General features: G+C 42.6%; 1 protein-coding gene across 1 annotated transcript in view; it reads right to left on the bottom strand.

The window, feature by feature from the left end:
• Positions 1-5,696: 5,696 nt before the first annotated feature.
• Positions 5,697-22,092, bottom strand: part of CKMT2 (creatine kinase, mitochondrial 2) — a 40,953-nt gene continuing 24,557 nt past the window's right edge. The window contains exons 4-10 of the mRNA XM_066616604.1: positions 18,979-19,074; positions 18,619-18,840; positions 15,234-15,319; positions 11,673-11,796; positions 8,009-8,143; positions 7,660-7,785; positions 5,697-5,975 (exon numbers count right to left, since the gene is read on the bottom strand). Coding sequence (XP_066472701.1) covers positions 5,856-5,975; positions 7,660-7,785; positions 8,009-8,143; positions 11,673-11,796; positions 15,234-15,319; positions 18,619-18,840; positions 18,979-19,074 — 909 coding nt within the window. The 3' untranslated portion in view covers positions 5,697-5,855. The remainder of the gene's footprint in view (positions 5,976-7,659; positions 7,786-8,008; positions 8,144-11,672; positions 11,797-15,233; positions 15,320-18,618; positions 18,841-18,978; positions 19,075-22,092) is intronic.

The following is a 22,092-nucleotide window of genomic DNA, read 5'->3' as shown; positions in this document are numbered from 1 at the left end:
GGTTTGAGTACTCCAGTTTTCTGGAAACCCCAAGAACTCATCATCACTAGAGTCAGAATTTATGAAGCTCACAAAAGCAGGTGCACACAAATAGGGGATCACATTATCTTTCTGCTACAATGATGTTCTGCCAAATTCCAATCCACTGGGCCTCGTGCCCACTTAAGGCTGATCAGTCCCCCTTGTGCAACTCACCAGTGCAGCAAGCAAAAGTGAGATCAGTTCCAGTCCACAGATGCCAAGTAAATCAGTCCCATCAATCAGAGTTACCAAATCAGAGTCCAGAGCCAATAAGCCAAATTACAATCCAAGGTCAGGTTCCAGGTAGGTCAGTCAAATCCATCAGGGTATCCAAGTCCAGTCACAATCCACAGTCAGATTCCAAATTCAATAAACCCAGTCAGTCTCCTCTCCTACCTCCAACCTGCACTCCTTCAAAACCCACAAACCCTTTCTGCCTCTGGTAGTCCTGAGGACCCTATTGCCTTCCAGTGGCTGCAGCTGTGCAGCACACTCTGCTGGATGCCCAGGCCTTACCCTTAAAGGGGCCACTGCTGACACCACATCTACCTCCTTGCCAGTTCTTCTGTGATTCCAATACAAATGAACAAGTGAAAAGTCCAACCACAACTTGAATTCTCAAGACACAACAAACCTCTGGATTTATGGTGAGAACCGAGCCTTACCTGGGGCTTGTGCAATAAGCAAACACTGGCATTCTGACCAAGGAGACAGTTTTTTCTTTGTGATGGGGGGGGGGGCTTACATTCAGATGCTGGATGAGGTGAGTGAAGGTGCCCCTCCCCTGCTGTGTGAGTGGGGGGGGGCAGAGCATCTGTGTGTGTAAGTGAAGGGGGCAGCCCGTGTGTGAGAGAGAGGGGGAAAGGAAAGTGTTTGTATTGCAGAGAAGTTGTGATGCTCCAGGCTTTGGGGGAGGGAAAAGTCTGTGATGCTCTAGGCTTGGGGGGCAGAAGAGAAAAGCTGTGATGCTCCAGGCTTGGGGGGAGAGCAAGAGTCTGTGATGCTCCAGGCTTGGGGGGGGGGGAAGAGAGAAACTGTGATGCTCCAGGCTTGGGGGGAGAAAGGATGTGATGCTCCAGGCTTGGGGGGCGGAGAGAGGCTTTCCTGGGAGTATGCCCCCCTGACTCTAATGGGACTTACGTCAGAGTAGGCATGCACAGGATTGGGCAGCGAGACTGCCACCCCACCCACGCTTTCCTGGGAGTGAGCCCCAGTGACTCTGAGACTTACTTCTGAGTAGACATGCTGGCTTGCTCAGCAAGACTGCCACCCCACCCACACTTTCCTGGGAAGCGGAGCAGAGCAGGCAGGGGGCGGGGCCAGGGGTGGAGTTGTTTTTTTTTTGCAGTATTCGCTCCATAAGACGCATGCACTTTCCCCCCCACTTTTTTGGGGGGAAAAGTGCGTCTTATGGAGCGAAAAATACGGTACATTTTTTTTCAACTGCTAGAATTTTACAATGCCTTCTCTGTCAGTTATTGGATCTCTCTTGATTAGTTTTGGTGATGGTGATTTTAAACTGGGTTTATATCCCAGAAGAAAATCCACCTTCTCCCCCCACCTGTGTGCACCAAATTAAATGCTAGTTTTAGAGAAGCACCAATTCCTTGCATTGCTTCATTGTGTATCACAGGTTTTTGTTTTGTTTTTTTTAGACGACCTTTCTGTGTCATAGGACCATGGTGTTCATGGCTGAGAAAACAACTGGTATTATTTCTGTTTTTATTGCCATTTCCATGTTTTTAAAAAATTACTACTATTTGCTACTTTTGTCTTGCTATTATTGTCATCTTCACCCTCATCTTCTTTTTGTGGGGGAAGAATTGCAGTACCGTAGCTGTGATTCCTGCATCCATAGTCCTATTGTTCATCAACGTAACGGACCTTTCAATAAAATTTTATCTGTATTAGGTCATCCCAGGAAAAGGTCAACAGCTCATTTGCAAGAAGCAGTACATGTACAATATTTGTCATATGGCGTCTGATGATAAATTTTGCATTCATTAATTTTTGCAGTCTAATTGATTGACAAATGCCTGCAATGGGACAAAGCTAAGCATCCTAATCACATTTCGGTTCTCTTGCCATTTGAATTGTGTTTCATTAATCTATCTTCTATTCATCCTTTCAATCAGTATACTTACATATAATTGTGCAGGAACAAACTCTGACCACATTCTCCTTTGCTAGCTCAAAGAAACTTTCATGGCCATTTCCTTGATACTGAGAGAGGAGTGCTTTCTACACCCAGACTAAGGCTATAGTCCTGTCCACACTTTCCTGGGAGTAAGTTCCATTGACTATAATGGGACTTCTAAGTAGACAGGCATAGGATTGGGCTCAAAGTCCGCAAATGCTTATCTGTTTGCTCAACCTCTTTCTTTTCTCTTCTGCAGAGCTTATAAAGATAGAGGTAGGCTGCCTCTGATTGCCAGTTGCAGTGGAGGGCACCAGGACGCAGGTTGTGTTTGTTGTCTAGTGTGTTCCCTGAAGCATTTGGTGGGCCACTGTGAGATACAGGAAGCTGGACTGGATGGGCCTTTGGCCTGATCCAGCGGGGCTCTTCTTGTGTTCTTATGTTCTTAGGAGCAGCAATTGATGAATTACACACAGTATCCATGTTTTCTTCCTCTACTGTTGCATGTATACCAGTCTTATCCTTATCTAAAGCTTTTCTATAATCATAATTTCCTTTCATGGTATTTGGCACTCATAGAATAATTTCCATAAAGATAAGAGTGTGCGAATCCATTTCTGATATGTAATTTCTGTGTGCTTTTAGTTCACAACCAATATGAAGCCATATCATAGCAGAGTGAAATACACATTTTCATTTAAAGACTATCTAAAATTAGATTAATACGAATTGCTAATTCTAATTGCTGTAGAACATCTGAAATGGGGGGGGGGACAGAAGGGAAAATTACGCTGGAACAATATGCATATAGAAAGATTTGCTTATTTTTTGTGTGTGGAATCATGCTCTTTTTATTTCTGGCAAGCTTCCTGTGCTGTGTTTCCTGCTACACATTTTCACCAGAATCCTTCCTCTGAAAAACACTTAAGCTGTCACCCTTGTGGCACTCCAAGTAATGATTTACAGCAGACGCCAAAAACAGGATGTTCTTGGCAAAGATATAAACACTGCCAGCTTCACTGAAATCTGGCCAAAGGGACTGTGGTACCAATGGGTGATATAAACAACAAAGCATCATTTTTCTGGTACATACCAAGTCAAGAGCTACTGAGATCTGGTTTCTCTCAGGGTTATCTAATTTGCTTGTTATCAGACCTTTGCACATTACGGAAAGCAGAACAAACATGGAAAGGGGGGGGCAAGAACTAAAATGGAAGCATACAGAAGAAATTTAAGGTGATATTGAGCATATTTGGATAAATATTTAGGTGTTTGTTGTGTGTCATTGTGCTTAGTAATATGGTCTAATTTGTAAGATGTCACATTTCCAGTAGCATTTTTATGTAATTAGGAAACCTGGGAATATAATAACTTCAGATTTGTGCCTGTAAAATCCCCCATATAATTCAGACATATAGCTTAGACCAGAGGTGTCCAAACTTTTTGGCAGGAGGGCCACATCATCTCTCTGACACAGTGTCGGGGGCAGGGAAAAAAATAATTAATTTACATTTCAAATTTGAATAAATTTACATAAATGAATATATTAGAGATAGAGATTGAATATATTATATGAATGAAAGAAGGTCTTGCAATAGCTCAAGGCCTATAAAAGGCCTTGCACAAAGCAAGGCCAGCCTTTCCTTCACTGCCACTGCTGCATCGTAGACGTGAAACAGCAAGTACTGGAGGAAGCCCTCATCCCACAGTTCAGGTAAGAGGTTGAACAGTCATCCTCACGCTGAGAGTAGTTGCATCGGGCCAGCATGGGCTGCAGCGAGTCTCTGGAGGGCCAGAGGCTCATTGGAGACTGAGGGCTCCCTGCGGGCTGGATTAGGAGCCCCTGAGGGCCACAAGTGGCCCCAGGGCCAGGGTTTGGGCACCCCTGGCTTAGACTTAAGCAAACTTACTTGGAAGTAAATCCAACTGAAAGTAAGGGGCTTTCTTTCTGAGTAAAGCTAATTATTTGGTTTTTTAAATATTTATAACTGCTTTGGAACAAAACAGTTCTTAAAATGGTTTACTTAGCAAAAGGAATGAGAATATAGCTTCCTTTCCCAAAAGGGCTCACAATCTAGGAAGAAAAGCCACTGCAAGACAGACCATGCAGGTTTGGACAAGTGTTACTCCTCAACTGGTAAATGTAAGAAAGCTACCACTTCAGTTAGCAGTTAGGACTGAGTTGCAAGTCTGGATTATCAGTTCATTAATTTATCCCAATGTTTCCCAAAATGTGGTTTGCAACCCATCAGTGGGTCCTGACCTGATTTTTGGTGGGTTGTGAAACTGACAGGCTAATATCTGACAAAGAAAATGTATTGATTCCTTTGGAAAGTGAAACTGAGCAGCATGCGTGCATTTACTCACACGTAAGTGACCATGGCTCAGCCTACCTCAAAGGGCTGGACGAGAGGAATGCTGTACCACCAGAAAAGTCTCAATACGATGAAAACAGGCCCCAAAAAACACTTGAGAAGGAAGTCATCCCCCCCCAGCTGACATGGAAAATGTATTGAGTCCTAAGGAAAGTGAAATTGAGTCACGTGCACATTTACTCATGAGTAGGTAACCTTGTCTTGGCTTCTCTCAAGGCTAGGTGAACACAAGGCCATCAGAATGGTCCCAGTCCAATGAACATGGAGCTCAACAAATGCTCGAGAAGCTGACCGCCCCACCATAGTAAACAGGATAAAAACAGAGGCTTGAGCCATCTGGTAAGGTGAAACTTTTTTTCGTTTCATAAAACTAAGGGTCCTGGCAGAGTGTCATTTTAGAGTTTGGGAACCACTGATTTGCACAAAAATAAAATTCTATGATGTAATTTGCTGTTGTAGTGTGTCAAATTGGTGCCTTCTATGCGAGGATGTTGTAGAAATGTAACTCATGTGGAGTGTTGTGATTGGTGGGTTGTGGCAAAGTTGTCAGGTATACTGTGGAGATGGCTATTGGTGTTACTGTGTTTTCACTGTGTGTGTTCTGCTTTCTGATTTGCTGCAGGGGGTGCAGCAGCAGCAGCAGCAGTAGTAGTAGTAGTAGTAGTAATTTTATTGTCATTGTGCTACAGCACAAGGAAATTTATGCACCTTTGAAATACAAGCATAAATATATACCACAATTCCAACAATCACACTCTACACACCCACCCACACATTCTATATGACATGCATCATAATATAAAAACAGTATAACAGACCATAATGCCCAGGAGCATGGTAACAACTATATTGTCGTATTCAACGTAATTATGGCTGTGGGATAAAAACTGTTCAGGAGTCGTGTGGTGCGTGCTCTAATAGTTCTGTATCGTCTACCCAAAGGCGACAGTTTGAAAAAATGAGCCAGGTGGAAGGGGTCTGTCAGAATACTATGTGGCTTCTGCAGACAGCGAGATGTATAGATGTCCTCCAAAGCTGGTAGATGAAGGTTGCATGTAAAGAATGTTATACCAGCACAATACCAAAGTAGCAGGACAATAGGTTTGGGCTATTATGTCATCAACCAATCTCGTTTCAAGAAGTAGTTGTAAAGACATGCAACATTTGAGGCAACAGGCAGTATTTTATTGAACATGTTGGCAGAATTGTACTCTCCTTTTTCTGTTTGACCAGTTACATACTTTTAGGAACTGAATATACAGAGTTAACAGTGTGTCACAACAGACCCATTTAAGATTAGTTAACAATCATTTGACATAACTTCATTTCTTTCCAAATTGTGGCAGTGGTGGTGGAATCTTGATGTCTTGACCTCTTTCCAACTTTTTCTCACAGTCAATCATGTAATTGACACCATCAATGACTAACTGAACAAGTTCCACCTTAGATAACAAGAGGAAATATGTATTAGGCTTATGCTATAAAGCTGAACAAGGGCTGGATGTTTGCTATTGACTATTATTCCTGTTTTTAGGGTCCCATCGAACCCAGAAGTGGTGGTGACGTCATCACATTATGTGTCACTACCAATTACTTCTGGATGCCGAGCTCTATGCTGACAGCAGGGTGAGACATCATGGCAGCAATAAGTTTGGGGTCTACTGATCTAGAATATTGGCAGCTCATGGGCTGTGTGAATCATTTGTTTCATCTAAGTAGGTTGGATCTGACAATGTTCATATCTGATGATTGTAGTAAGGATATGTTTTAGCGGTTTTTGGAATCTCCTTCAACTGTCATAGACAGATGTGCCCCATATCCGTGGGGGATCACGTTCTAGAACCCCCCAAAGTTAAGTGAAACCACAGATATGGGTGAACGCCTCTTATCCACTCTCTAGAGCTGAGGGAAGCTCTGCTCCCCTCTCCTCCGGATGGTCCTCTGAGCCCAGCAGAGGCTGTGGACAGATGACCGCGGCCTCTGCTGGGCTCAAACTGAGCCTTAAGGTAAAAAAAATGCAACTTCCGGTTTCTCCGTGAAACTGGAAGTGACGTTTTTAATGCCTAATAAGGCATTAGGAGGCTTGGGAAAGGCAGGCCTGAGGACTTCCCTGGACCTCCTAATGCCTTATTAGGCATTAAAACCGTCACTTCCAGTTTCACAGAGAAACCGGAAGTTGCATCTTTTTTACCTTAAGGCTCGGTCTGAGCACAGCAGAGGCTGCAGACATTCGTCCTTGGCACCTGCTGGGCTCAGAGAACCCTCTGGAGGCGAGGGAAACAGCCCTCGCCTCCGGATGGGGCATGTGGTGTCATGTGCAGGGGGGCCCCCCATGGACCCGATCTGCAGATAAGAGGATCTGTGGATCAGCAGATAGAGGGGCCCCCCTGTGTTGCTATTCTTATCCTCTAATTTCTTTGAAATCTCTTTGATCCTGCTGTTTCCCTTCCCTGCTCTGTTGTCACAGAGGGTCCGGGAAGCGGAATCAAAGTCAGACTGAGATAGAAATGTGCTGAACTTCTTTAAGATGTTTCAGTTCCCCAGATGATATTAAACCAACTATGCTGTTGATCAGAGAGCAACTATGTTGATGATCCTTTTAATGCTCAGAAAATGGCCCATTAACAACCTTGAATAGTAGTTTACTAGACTGCCTAAACTAAGACAAAATCCCTGTGTCACGAGTAAGAGACCCTTATGCCCACAAGTGATAGTGACTGATTCTAAATTGGTTTTTTTTAATACTATGGGATGTATCAGTGGTTTAGAAGTAATTTTATTGTCTTCCAAAGTCCAGTCATTCAGGGAAATGGGGTCTTGTTTTCCAGACTGCAGAATGAAAAAAATTCTATTGAGTTCGCAACTGAAGCAGACAAAAATCAGACAATGTTTGATGTACCAATGGGAACATTATTTTACTGCATAGAATGCTTTGTGGCATTTCAAGTGTGTTCCATGATATCCTAGTGCTTTTCAGTTGAATACCACCTGGTACTACTTAGGACTTGAATTTGGAAACAAGACATATGCATGTGAAGACAATCTTGCAAATATTTAAAAGTATAGATAGTTTATGTATGAAATCATTTTTCAAAGTCTGGTTCCAGAGAGGGGAAAAAAACGTACCTCTGACCGGCCCATGCGGTCCAGGTTGGAAATATCATATATATCTGCTACTGCAGCTGTGTCTACTCCACCAGTGCCACGCTTCTGAAGTCTCAAATTTTCCAGAATCTTTGAAAATCTAGGGTCCTACCATAAGAAGACAGATTCTTTTAAAATACTGTTTGATCCTGGTTGTACTTGTATAATACCTGTGTTTGAAACATTGGTTCATGGTGCTCACAAGTCACAGTGTGAAGAGGGCTTCAGGCACTGCTGATTTCCCTGGACTGTGCTTACTAACATTCCACAGAGTAATGTTTATTTCTCTGTTTTATGATGCATCCATATGGCACTTCAGTTGTTTACATACCTTGCTGAGTTTCGGAAGTTTGACGTGGACTCCTGCACGTAATCCTGTCCCCAGATTGGAAGGGCAGGTCAAGATGTATCCTAGACGATCATTCCACATAAACTCCCAGCCTCGTTCTTTAATTAACCTTTCAACCTGCAGGAAAATAAAATGCAATGAACCTCTACAAGCAAACACATGGCTGGTCAATGGTGCTTGCTCCCTGATGAAATTCATTCTGTCTCCTAGCAGGCTGTTTTAACAGGGTTGCTCCTCCATGAAGTTGACTGAAGTGGTTCCTTCAGACAGAGATTTGTGGGAGGTGCCTGCCTCCGGTTTCTTCTTCATCCTGGATTCAGAAAGAAAGGGGAGCAGGGAGGAAGTGTAAAGCAGAGGATAACATCTCTGATGCTGTAGTCCAGGGGTGCCCAAACCCTGGCCTGGGGGCCACTTACAGTCCTCGGTGACCTCCAATCTGGCTCGCAGGGAACCCTCAGTCTTCAATGAACCTCTGGCCCCCCGGAGACTTGCTGGAGCCCGTGCTGGCCCAACGCGACTGCTCTCAGAGTGAGGGTGACTGTTCAACCTCTTGTGTGAGCTATGGGAAGAGGGCTCCCTCCACTGCTTGTTGCTTCACGTGTGTGATGCGGCAGTGATGGAAAAGCCAGCCTTGCTTTGTACAAGGCCTTTTATAGGCCTTGAGCTATTGTAAGACCTTCATTAATTCATATAAATGCCATCTCTAATATATTCATTTATGTAAATTTATTCAAATTTGAAATGTAAATTAATTCTTTTTTCATTACCCCCAACACAGTGTCGAAGAGATGATGTGGCCCTCCTGCAAGAAAGTTTGGACACCCCTGCTGTAGTCCATGGGCCTCCAAATAACGGCCCACAGGCTAAATCCAGCTTGCCAAGAAAATCCTTTCAGGTGTTCAGCCTTACTGTTCTGCCCTGCCACCTCCTGTCTTCGCACACAGTCTTTGTAGAAACTCATGCCAGGCAGCCACTTCTGCTGGGAAATCAGGGCACAGAGCCTTCTGGGGTGATCAGCAGTGGAAGGGGCTGCCCAGCATGAGTCTCTACAAAGTTTGAGCACAAAAACAGGAGGCGGCTTTGCCGCCAATATGCCCAAGAAGATTTTCTCAGTGCACTGCAGGCTGTAGTTTAGAGGCCCCTGCTAGTCCACTACTCTTCTGCTACATTTCTCTCTTCCTTTCAGCATTCGGCGAACAAGATGAAGAGGACCAGTGAAGGTGGCTGTTGGTGCACCCCTGTAAGAAGGGACACCACTACAAGTGCTAGGAGGTCTTGGGCTGGCTCTGCTGCAGAGGCGTAGCTAGGTCATTTGACACCCAGGGCACATAAAATTTTGTCACCCCATACAACTTAGTTAAATAAATAAATTAAAATTAAAAAATGTGAATTAATTAATATATTTAATTATTATATTATATTATTAATTAATTCACATTTTTATACCACCGTCCTCTAAGCAGCACAGGGTGGTGTACATAGTTCCCTTATTTTTTCCTCATAACAACCCTGTAAGGTAGGTGAGACAGATAATAATCATGACATGAAATGAATAATAATAATGGCCAGAAAATAAATGCAATGAATATTACCCCACAAGCCATGAATGAAATTCTGCATAAAATGGTATATAACGTAATGGTATTATTCCTAAAAGCCACAGTTTCCAGAATTTTGGTCACTAGGGAGATTGTGGGGGGATCCAGGCTTGGAGGGGGGAGAAGAAAGGGAGATTGTGGGGGGATCTAGGCTTGGAGGGGGGGAAAAGAGGGAGATTGTGGGGGGTTCCAGGCTTGGAGGGGGGGGAGTAAGCATATCACTATCAGGACTCACCCAGCTTTGCAAGTCTAAAAACAAGTAAAAATTCACCATACAGCTGAAGCCTCTGTTTTATTCTTTGGGGGGGGGGGTGCTGCCTTCTGGAGCATTGTTGAGCTCCACTTTAAACTCACTGAGGGAAAAAAACAAGTGGGGCCAAAAACATAGATTGGTGAGCTAAGTCGTGGTTGTTATCTCCGACTGTCCAGTCCACTGAGGCCTAGGGCTGTTCAGGATCCTGAGGAGATCATATTGGTCCAGCTACTCACAAAGGATTTTGTGGTAAAAATGAAACTGTTTCCTCTGGCTACTGTTCTGGAAGTCAGTTGGTGCACCCCCCAGGTAAGGAGGGACTCCACTTCAGGTGCCAGGAGGTCTTGGTCTGGCCCTGCTATATAAATTTCCTGTTCCTGTTGTTTTCACTCTGTGTGAAGTTCTATGTATATGAATGATTATGTCATTTGTGAGGTAGCTGTGAAGTATGTTTGACTAAGGTGTTCCTTTCTTCTGGGAGAGTGTGGGACAATTTCTTTAATTGCGTAGGGCTGCTAATAAATCTATAATCTACAAATGCTGCTAAATAGACACAGGGACTCTTCAGATGAACTCATTCTTCATATGATTAAAAAAAATTCTTCACACTCCCAAATGGAAAGGGCCAGAACATGAGCACGCACAGCCTTTATCACATGAGACCAATGGGGTGCTGAAAGTATCCTTCACACTGGTCCTTTGTCAATACTGAGAGTTGCTAAATTAGTCTGGATAACGTGCGCTTCAGTGAGATGTTAGATGCTGGCTATGGTAGAATGGATGGTATCACTTAAAATTTCAGGTGAGGACTACACTTTTTTGAATTCTCCTCCATGTAAATCCCCTTCCTTTCAAATAAAAAAAAAATTAAAAACAAAAAACTTAGCATTACATTTCAAGCCAGATTTCTCACTGTTGTACTGGTTTCTCTTTGCAAGGACAAAGTTACATACTGGTGAACTAAAAAAGGCTTTTCCCACTCACAGTGTGAAATGGCACAGTCCATCTTGCTACCTCTGCACTTTACCACCTCATTGATCTAAGCCAGTTCTGCCTACGAAAGCAGCCAGGCAAGCAAAGACAGAGAAGACACTCTTACTCTTACTTCACACTCTTACTTCATAAAAATAGGACTGAGTGGGATAAGAGTGAGGAGAGGGGTGGGCTCCAGATCAATGGGCTCCAGCTGTCTTTGCCAGAAGCGAGGTGGAGTGGTGGCAGCAGTAGCAGCTTTTTTCCACCTTCCAGGGGCTTGGCAAGAAGAGGTGGGCCAATTGAAGTGGCTTGGCTGGCAGGGGGGCAATAGGCAGAGGTAAGGTGCAGAGTACCCTTCAGTAGTTTGCCACCCCCCCCCCCCCATTTTCCTCTTGAAGCAAGCAATCCAGTTGGTCTTATTGCTGGACCAGCTCTGCCCTGCTGTCTGAAGTGAAGCAATCCTCTCTACCACATCAGGATTCTGGCCCTTCATTCTGCCACATGTGTAGACCAGACTTCACGTTCAGAAGTTCAAGGATTCTACTGGGTCCTTAGAAGATAAAGGGATCACTTAAGATCCACAGGAAGATTAGTCAGAATACCAATAGCACTAAATTATAGCCAGTCAGTCACTGACAGCACATTTCTACTGGACATGGATATCTACTCAGAAGTAAGCACCAATTAATTTAATGGAACTTTCTCCATGTAAGTGTGAATAAGATTGCAGCCAGAGTGAAACAGGATGACATACAAATTAATGCTGCCACTCTGACTCCTAAAACACAGACATAACTGAACTATCCAATAAAGTGGTCACCTCTAGTAATCCACGACAAAATCTTTCAAAGACCCGTTTCATGTTGCCTCCCTTTTCCATGGAAATCACCCTGGTGTGGTCCTCTTCATTAATCCAGATGAGAAATGTTTTGTCATTGTTGTGCCTGGTTGGAGGAGGAAAAGAACGTGTTATTTTCACTTGCCCCAAAAACCTCTCTTACAGACACCCAATTGTTTCTCTTCACCTTTCCCTTTTCTATCACTACTGTGGAGCGGGCAAGTGATGTGTGATGATATTGCTGTGGCAAGGTTAAGAATAAGGGATAGGGAGATTTCCACAATTTTATTCTGTTACCCACAAGTAATAATATAATGCTTCTGGTTTCTAGGGTTACACAGAGAGCACTGCTCAGTTCTATTGCACAGATGCTAAAGTGCTGCTTACACTTGAAAGTACATTTTGTTCTCTGAAATGAATGCAGCACAAGGAATGTGCTGCTATGGGAACTGAGAAGTAGGGAGAATTTGAACTTTTTTTTAATTGGGGAGGGAGAATACAGAAAACCAAACACACTCCTAAGTCTCTCTAAAATCTTTTAAATATAGAAAATCATGTAGAAGATTTGTATTATTGTATTTAGGTTCACACTAGATTGGAAAGTGACCTGTGTGCATCAAAACTGACTTCTGCAGCAGCTGCAGTCCCGCAGCTGTGTCGCTAGGTTCCTCTACACTCTTTAATGGTTAGCGGGTCCACAAGCTGAAAAGCTACTGTAGCAGGTCAGTTTCCTTCCAGATGTGACACTGTTATGGAATGCACTCCTGGGCCTGGTGTGTATGGCTTGTGGCAGTAGTCGCCACCATGTGCCTACGGTAATGCCCCCAGCATCGCGCATGGGCAGTTAGTCTGGGTGAGATTGGAAAATGTAATATCCTAGGAAATTTCTGGGCCCCCTCCTTTGGTTCCTGGACCCCCTTTCTGACCCTGAGCCTGGGTACAAATTACCCGCTTTACCTCCCTCTCCTAGGCCCTGGTGAAACACTTCCATAGCACTTAAATGTGTAATTGCACTGATGTTCACAGCAGCATGCATGCATGCATTCTATGGCAAGTGTGTTCTGCGTTGTAGATACGCATTGATGCTTTTGGACAGCTCATAGGGAAGGTACAGACACCAGCTGGCAAACATCTTTATTTCAGCTAACTTTGGAAAATAGTAACCGATTATGTTATGTTCTGTCCAACATTATTTTTGCTGCTGTCATTGGTTAGTTCATTTTTACTGTACTAGTAACTACTGTAATTGTGGATTTTATATGGAATACCAATGATATTGCAAATGACATTATTGTGCCTTATAAACTTGGTCACACCACTTCATCCTACTCAGCATTGTATATAGTGACTGGCAATGGCTTTCCAGGATTTTGGACAGGAATCTTTCCCAGCTGTACTGGGCGATGCCAAGGATTGGACCTGGGCCCTTCTATCTGCAGATGGTCTGTTTCTCATCCCATTTCCATTATGTTGGCTGTGCCTTGTTTTAACAGAGCATCACAACATTTTAGGACACCGCAGGATACCTGGAGCTCCTTTATCAGAAATTTAATCTGATTGACAGCAGTTTTCTTAGTCTTTGCTATCCTGTAATTTGAGGTGCAGAGGGTAAAACATTAATTTTTAAAGAAATGTACATTTGCGATAGTATTGTTCACTTGTCCACAAAGTACATCTTCCTCAAAGTACCAAGATTAAAATGTACGTTCTTGCCTCATAACATTACACTCATGCAGCTTTTTATTGTAAATGTTTCACATGCAAAAATAAATGCAAATAGGGTTCTGATTACACAGCCAACAACACAGGCTTGGCATAAATTATTTTTTGTTCATGCTTAGATCCAGGTTACACATGACAGCACCAAACCCATTCAAAGGGAAAACAATATGTTTAACTCAATTCAAGTAACAGAAATCTAAAAGAATTACATTGTCATTTTAAAAAAAATTCATATAAAGTGTCAAGCATGTTTCAGTAATTCATTCTTCTCTAGTACTGCAATCCTGTATGTACATAAGTGAGAGCAGTGATGATCCTGATCCCTGTGCTGCCCAGGGCCAGGACTACAGAATGCTGTCATCACCAGTTGAATGCCCCCCAGTTGAATGCCAGCCTTGGAGGGCTGGAGAAGGCCATGCATGGCCTCCTCTGGCCCTCTGAAGACCTTCTGAGGCTTTCGGAAGATCTTTAATGCCACCGGTTTTTGCTCAAAACCTGAAGAGGGCATTATAAAGTCTCTCTGGAGGCCTCAGAAGGCCTTCAGAAGGCCATGAAGGCCACGCACAGCCTTTCTAGAACTTCCAGAGGGGGTAGGAAGGCAGTACCAGGGCTAGGGTGGTGGCAGTAGGACATTTGCCCCCCTTGTCCCCCTGGTATGCCCCTGCGTGAGAGTAAGCCCCATTGAATTCAGTGGGACTTATTCCTGAATAAATATCCATAGGATTGTATTTTAGGTCTTCATACTTTATGGTGATAGCAGACTACATCAGAGGTGTTCACAAGTACCAGAAGTTGCTTCAAAACATCCCATATCATCACAAGTGCTAGGTTTCTTCAGAACTAATGAGCAGCTAATGATAATAGATAATGCAAGGTCATATGAAGTAAATAAATGCAAAATACTTATCTTGCATTATATAATTTGAAAATTCTTTTGCCCAATCTACAAATCACAGTGGAATGATTCTCACAGCCTACTGTATCAATGCTGTGGACAGAAGTCCCCAGAACACAAATCTAGTGGAACTAAAGATATTGTGGAAGTTTACTAGGAAACCCTTTCATGTTGCTATCAGTTACTTCGTTCCATGACACATTTTATTAATACAGTATCACAATTTACAAAAAACAAAAAACAAAACCAAGATTGCAGCAAATGAAAAACCTTGTATGTTGCGAGGAATTCCTCTGATTGAAGCACATTCAAAGAAATTAATATTGGACACTAAATGGGTACTGTGCATTAATAACTACTCTATACTGAAATAAAAATGGTTTTTTATTGATTACTTCATTTTCTAAAGTCTTTCAGTTTGGAAAACTAGACTGTAATTTCATTTGATGAAAAATGGCTACTATACCTTTAATGGAGATAACACAGTCCCATGCTTCTGTTTAGTGTCAGAGAAATGCAAACTTTGTTTCATATTCATGGCACAGCTGTATATTAGGACTCACAAATATTTGCCATTCATAAAGCAGCCGTTTGGAAGACATACCGTATAACGTACTCATTGGCATTTTCATGGAAGGCTTTGAATAAAGAATAACTAAAGAATCCCATTGCATAAAATCTAAAACATATCTATATGTTGCCTTGTTTTTGCTGCTGGTATGTCAAACATCATTGATGCTTTTTTGTTTCCTACTATGTTTCCCTTAAAAATGAATTAATGGAAGGAGAAGAAAAAGAAAGAAGTGTGCACAAAGCATGCACGTCAGACTTTGGAACAGCAGCTGTTGTGTTAGGACAATTAAGAAGGGAATTATTAATACAACTATTTGCTCACAAATTAAGCGTGCACTGTTCACATTTCATACCAAATTCCCCTGGCATCTGGCCAGTCGCGGGCCATCCCAGCACATGTTAGCAAAGGAGACACTGGCTTATCAAACAGGAAATGGTCCTGCAAACCAGCATAAGGAAGGAAGGAAAGTGATATTTTGGTTTCAGATTTATCACTGCAAAGACTAGCCAATACAAATGAGGGTACAAAAATCAAATGAGAATTTTCTACATTGCAAATTAGAATACTCTTTTCCTAACGTACTAAAACAATTTGTTATGTTTCTAGTTATATGTATTAACCAGGAGAGTGGTTCTCCAATATTTAGCACTGGGACCCACTTTTTAGAATTAGAATGTCAGGTTCCACCGGAAGTGATGTCATGACATCATCAAAGATGGAATTGACATCATCAAGCAGGAAAATTTTTGACAATCTTAGGCTGCAATCCTACCCTCACTTACCCAGGAGTGAGGTCCCATTTACTATCATTGTTAAAAGCATATACAGAGTAGCTTGTTAAAAGTACAGGACTGTAACAATTCCCCAAATGCAGCCACATACCATGGCAGCATCAAGTCTAATCTATTAAAAATAAAATAGTGACTGTGGAGTTTCCTCAGCAGCCTTTGGTGAGGGACTGTGAAGATGAAATTGATGGCATCAAACTCAGAGAGTCTAACTATCGAGAGCCTGAAAATATGATTTTTCAAGCATATGACTTAAGAAATGCATTACAGAAATGTAAAAGCAGCATGGTTGGACCTTTGCATTGTGGATTAATTCTGTTCTTCATTCCCAATTCTGTTTTTGCCCAATAATTTATTTTATTGAACATATTTGTAACCCACCTTTCAGAGACATGTTCCCACAAGGCAGCATACCCAACAAGACACAGCACTGCCCAGAACATGTCTCATTAAAATCAGGGAGACTTGGTCAATAATTAGAAGCTTTGCAAAAGAGTAGTGTTTGTTGAACTCATTTAAAAACTGGGAGGGTTGGAACATGGTGTGATAATAGGGAGATAATTCCACAAATATGGAAGCAAACATTTTTTAATTTTTTTTAAACCCTGCACTGTGGATGTCCACACTATTTTTTGTAGACATTGAAGCCCAATTCTGAAGTCTGCAAATAAGAGTAAATATAATCATTCTGATCTAAGAGCAATTTTGGGTAAGGAATCCTACATTTCCAGGAAGAAGGTTCAGCTTTGCGTCTCTATATCTTTTCCCCCCCAAACCAAGAGGGTGATTTTGAGCTGGAAAACGAGCAGAGAGGAGAAGGCTAAGCACCCATCCTTCTTTTTCTCAGACTGGCTAAACTGAAGAGGAAAGCAAGACAGAACTCTATGTAACATGTAATTTGGCTAAGAATGCCAAGTCTGACTGAAACTATTCCAGAAAATTTTTTCTCCCAACAGTGGCATTGTTACATCATTTGACGCCTGGGGCCCATAAATTTTTGTCATCCCCCCATATGACAAAATTTGTCAGCGAGTAAGGGCACCCACCAGAATGGGGAGCAAAATTGGGCCCCAGTCAGATTTGGGCTCCAAGCCCAGATGGGAGCCCAGGTCTACCTGTCTCAGGCTCCAGAGAGAGGTCGGAATGGGAGGTCTACCTGCCTAGAAGAGGTAATTCAAGAAGGCAGTCAGGATAGGAGCTCCCGTCTATCCAACCAGCAAGTTCAACCATGAGCCCAGGTCTACCTGCCTGGTTGACCTGGGCTCTGGAGTTAAAGTAGTGCTCATGCCCCCCCCCCCCAACACAAACACTGGATCCACCCCTGGTGTCACTAACACCTTATTGGTTCCATTCTGTGTCATAATATCTCATTGGCTCTCTGAACAATCCGTTTCATTGGTCCATTTTGAGTTAAGGAAATGGTACTTTTTGTTAGCATATGACAGTTGCATTTTGGTTTTCTGTTTTTTTTGGCCATAACTTTTGTTAGAATAAATATATCATTCTGCTGTAAATTGCAGATCAAATGGCATATAACATGATGGTATTCTTTTATGCCAATAAATGTCTAACTGAACTGAACTGATGGTATTCCTAGCAACCGCAATTTTAGCTATGTTGGTCATTAGTGGTGTCACCCCCCCATAGGACTCTAACTCGGATGGACTGCCTCCTCAGCCCCCACTAGCTACATCACTGCCTCCCAACATGACAAAATGTTGTTTAGCCATGGAGACTCTGTTAAAATCCCCAGGATTGTTTTTGATAGTCTTCTGGAGATTAATGCCAATTCCTAAAGGCTCCAGGTCAAAGTTTGGTTTTAATAAAATCAGTCAAACAAAATGGAGCTTGACAGCCCAATCCTGAGCTGCCTGGGGCGCGTGGCTGCAGCAGTGCCTAAAATGGCTGCCACCACATCTTGTGCGCTTCAGGCAGCCGCCAACAACTCCTAGGGGAAGGAGACTTTGTCCCCTTCCCCCAGGTAAAGAGAGTAGCCCCTGCAATGGGGCTACTCGATTCACCACCATCAAAAAGGTCGGTGGTGAATCAAGTGCCTCCGTGTCGGGTGATGAGCCTGACGCAGAGGCTTTGGATCCAGTGGAGTGTCGCTCCACTGGTCCTGTCTCCCTCCCTCCCTCCCTGTTCCCTCCCCCAGTATGCCTCCCCCCATCCTCTCCTTGCCTCCTTCCCCCCAACGCCTCCTCCCCACCTCCCCCCCACGCCCCGTTTACATCTCTGCTGCTCGGTAGTCCGTGTGACCACAGAGTAGCGGAGGTCAGGCACCTGCCCGGTGCCGGCCAACACTGGGGTACCATCAGTGCTTGCCCAGCAGTCGGTCTGGCAGTGCTTACCCAGCAGTGCACGCCGGCGGTGAGCTATTGCACCAAGTCCAGGATTGGATTCTTAGTCATCGCATATTTTTGATTCTAAGCCTTGTGCAATACTTCAGTCTCGGAAATTGTTTTCAGCTTGTTTTTCACAGGTTAAGATTCAAATAGAATTCTACCTATGGTCCTATGATCTGTGCAGAAATATTTGGGCACAAAAGGAAATAACTAAGATCTCTTTAAACTTCTAGTCTTGGTATAGTGTTAAAATTGGGGCGAAAGGCTCCCTTGTGAATCCCGCTGCTCTCTGAGGTTTGGTTGGCAGTGATGCAAGTGATGTCTTTTCAGTGGTAGCCCCCCAAATGTGAAATTCCCTTATCCCTGTGTGGCTGACTCCCTCCCTGCCAGTATTTTGTTGCAGATTGAAATCCTTGCTCTTTATACATGCTGTCCCTGTGTTCATGGCATTGGTTTTTGGTTTTGTTTTAATTGCTGCTGCTTGTCTGATCGTACTTTTTATACTGCTTATCTTTCTAAATGATCTTGTAAGCTGCCTTGAACTGAAAGGGAGAAAGTCCTGGTAAAACATTTTTAATAATAACAGTAATAATATTGTACTTGCATCAATAAGCTGCTGTTGCTCCTTGTCAGACATAGTGGTCAAGCTATAATACTTTCCAGCCAGATCTCCTTTCAACCCAGCCAAAGCAGCGACTACAACATTTTCAACTTCTCTCCTTTCTGCCCTGGAGCAGGCAGGAGGTAAACTCAGCCCCCGAATACTGCGACCAGTTCGGACACGAGATGATAAGACATAACGGTCATCAAATTGCCCTTGGGTGATCTGTAAAAAAAATTAGTTTTTGAAAAGAGCCTTTTAAAACCTTAAAAATGCACTCTAGAAACATACGTGAAGATACAGAGTTGTTTTGCTAATTTAACTCATCAAATAGTTCAGATCAGCTCTTAACTTAGGCCTCACCTTGGAAGCATCCAGGTCAGTGTGATGCTTTTGTACTTTTGGATCATAGCCATTGTGTCTCAATTTGATAACTGGGTCAAAAATCTCAGCAAATACCTGTAGAGTCAAGAGCATATATTAATGTCTATTTTTCAGTGTGTTTGCATCTCTCCATCCCATATATGCTCATAACTGTATACTTCCGTGCCCCTGGAGTTTCCTAACCATTCTGCTTATGCTTGGACATGTGGGAGTAGCAAGAAATAAGCTGAATAAAGGATGTTTTGGGAAAGGCATACTGAACAGGGTGGGGGTGGGGAGATGCAGAGCTTAGTATGATACCTCAAAAGGGTAGGATGAAAATAAAGTTGACTCCTGTGTTTTGCCTTTTGGTTTGAAGTTGGGCTGTTCTGATCATGATAATGATGGTTTGCTGTGCAGCATACTGCAGGAGAAGATGAGGATAGCTGTGCACGCTGTGAAGCTTGACAGCTAAACTACAGAGATTTCAGTGGACCATGCTATGCTCAAGTTGTTATATTTGAGTATATTGTTCTTTTTAACTGTTTCTAAAACAAGGCCAAATCATACCAATTATTCTCTTTTTTAAATTGTGGGAGGGGTAAGGGACTTTTAGCAACTTGTTCTCCCCCCCCCCCCGGTTCCATTCCAAATTACATGTCCCCTACATGCTATTTACAGTAGGAAAAATCTTTTGTGGAAAATCAATTAAAGTCCCCCCCCACACACACACACACTGCAAATAGCATGTGGGTGGCACGTGATCAGAATTGATCAGCACGGCAAAGTGCTAATGGCCCTCTACCCCCTGCCCTGGTTTCATGGTATTTCACAGGTCCATCTACAACACTGGTTTAAAAAAGAAAAAGCTGTGCCCAACACACTCATTTAAACTAATGTGTGATTTGATCCTAAGTCCCAAGCACACTTACAAGAGGGTAATTGAATTCAGTGGGGTTTACTTCTGAATAAATACTCAAAGAATCATGCTTCGTGGAATTTGAAAATAGGGCTGACCATCTAACTTTCAAAGACAGAATCGGATTCTTCTGGGATGCAATGACTATTGTTCAAGGTTCTGCGTCACAGGTTCTGTGTTAAAGGTTCTGTGACACCTCCAGGCACTGCATATGAATGTACACTGAGCACATCTATCCTACTCAGATGGTTTGACTCCAGGGTATCTTGCAGAACTCCATCTTTCTTACACACCTCCCTTAGGTGAAGAGATGGCACCAAGATCCAAGTGCCAGCTTTGTTTCATCTTAGCTTCGCTGTCACAAAGGGCAGGGCATTCTTGGGGGTGGCACCCTCAGGTGCAGTGCCTTCCAGAGAGAAAATCTGGCAGGACCACATGATTTTACTTCTAGCTAGTTTTGGCTTTGAGCAACCAAAAAGCAGGCATTTAGGAAGATGTGAATTTTATCCATACCACCCAGACTAACTTAATTGTGTTATTACAAAGACAGCTGCTGTGCAATTGCTATTGTTACGCTGTTTATGTTTTTAACAAATGTTCCTGCACTGATGAGATTTTATTTTTAATTCTTACCTATCTTGAGGTTTCATTTTTATAAAGGCAATTAATTTAAATAAATAAATGATGCAACAGATTTTAGTAAGCAGGTTCAATATCCTTTTGTCCTCTGCTGCTGACAGAGGCCCCTCTGCAGGTAGGCAAGCACTTTTCCAGGGTGGCTAATGTTGAACACCTGCATTTTCTAAACTGCTTCCTCTATCTGAGGCAGTGGCTTCACCGGCTCCACAGTAGGATAGCACTTGAAGAGTGATCTAATGTTCTATATAGCATAATGATGGATATGATTCTTGTGATTGATTTCTTGCTATCTGTACTGTATGAGCTGTGCTCAACATCAGAGATGTTAAAGGGGAACCAGACCACTGTGCACATGTCATTTTGCATTTCATTTTAGTTAAACCGTACTAATGTTGAAATACAAAGCAAAAAAAGAAATGAATTGAGTTTCTAGAGAGTGTTGGCACTTCAGTGGGACAAGTCTCTTTCAGTCCCCTGCAAAATTACAGTTCCTATCACTAACTTTTGCTTCTAATTACACTAATTAGCCAGTATATCTGGCAGTGGCAGTTTAAATGTTAGTGAACACCTGACACGGCCTCCTCCTCCTCCTCCTCCTCTTTCCTCCAGAACATTTATTATTTCTTCTTGCAGGTTTTGGAATCTGCTCCATTGTTCCATTTGGATTGTTCCATTGTGGCCTGAAAAAGCCCCATCGTACCGAACAATTCTGTTTAATTTTTTTTTTAGTCAGCAAAGAATTTGTTGAAAATGTTCTACTTATTCCATGGGTATGTCAAATTCTGATGAAATGAGTCAGATAGTAGATTCAGATAATTGTTTTAAAATCACAGTGAGAGGACATTTTAGTGTGGCGATAGGACATTTGAACATTCAGTGTCAGAATTGGGACCTGCGATTAATTCAACTAAAAAACCGGCCTATAGTAGTACTTGAACTGGCAGATAATGGATTCTTGCTCCTGCTCAGCCCTGAAGCTCACCAGGTGTGTTTGGGGCAACATTTATTTCTGCGCCTGACCACACACAATATTGTTATGAGTCTCATGGCTCAGGAGAGATGTGAAGGATATCAAAAATATGCCCTCTGCCAGCCATGTCCCCCTTGTTTTTCACTTGCCTCAGATGTTTCCATCTTTTGCATTAAATAAAAAAGATACTGATGAATGTTTGAAAGTACACAGACTAACAAACAAGTGTATGAAAAAGTTGGTAATTTCCATTTCTGAAGCCTTTGAAATACAATGTGAAAATCTGAATAAGAAGCTATGCATTTTAGGCTGCAGTCCTAACCACACTTTCCTGAGAGTAAGCCCCATTGAAGAAAATAGGACTTACTTCTGAGTAGACCTGGTTAGGATTGTGCCTTTTATTAAATAAGTAATTCTATTATATACAAGTATACAGTAACTTCTTGAATTAGTTCAGTTCAGTTCAGTAAGACCTTTATTGGCATAAAATACAGAGAAAGAACAAAACAAAACAGAAATATACAAAGACAACACAGCATAAGCATAAACATCAGTCACTACCCAGAGTCCCAGGGCTCTGCCTGGC

Source organism: Tiliqua scincoides, chromosome 2, assembly GCF_035046505.1.
Source record: "Tiliqua scincoides isolate rTilSci1 chromosome 2, rTilSci1.hap2, whole genome shotgun sequence".
NCBI lineage: Eukaryota > Metazoa > Chordata > Lepidosauria > Squamata > Scincidae > Tiliqua > Tiliqua scincoides.
Note: the sequence above shows the minus strand (reverse complement) of the source record. Positions and strands in the feature narration are given on the sequence as shown.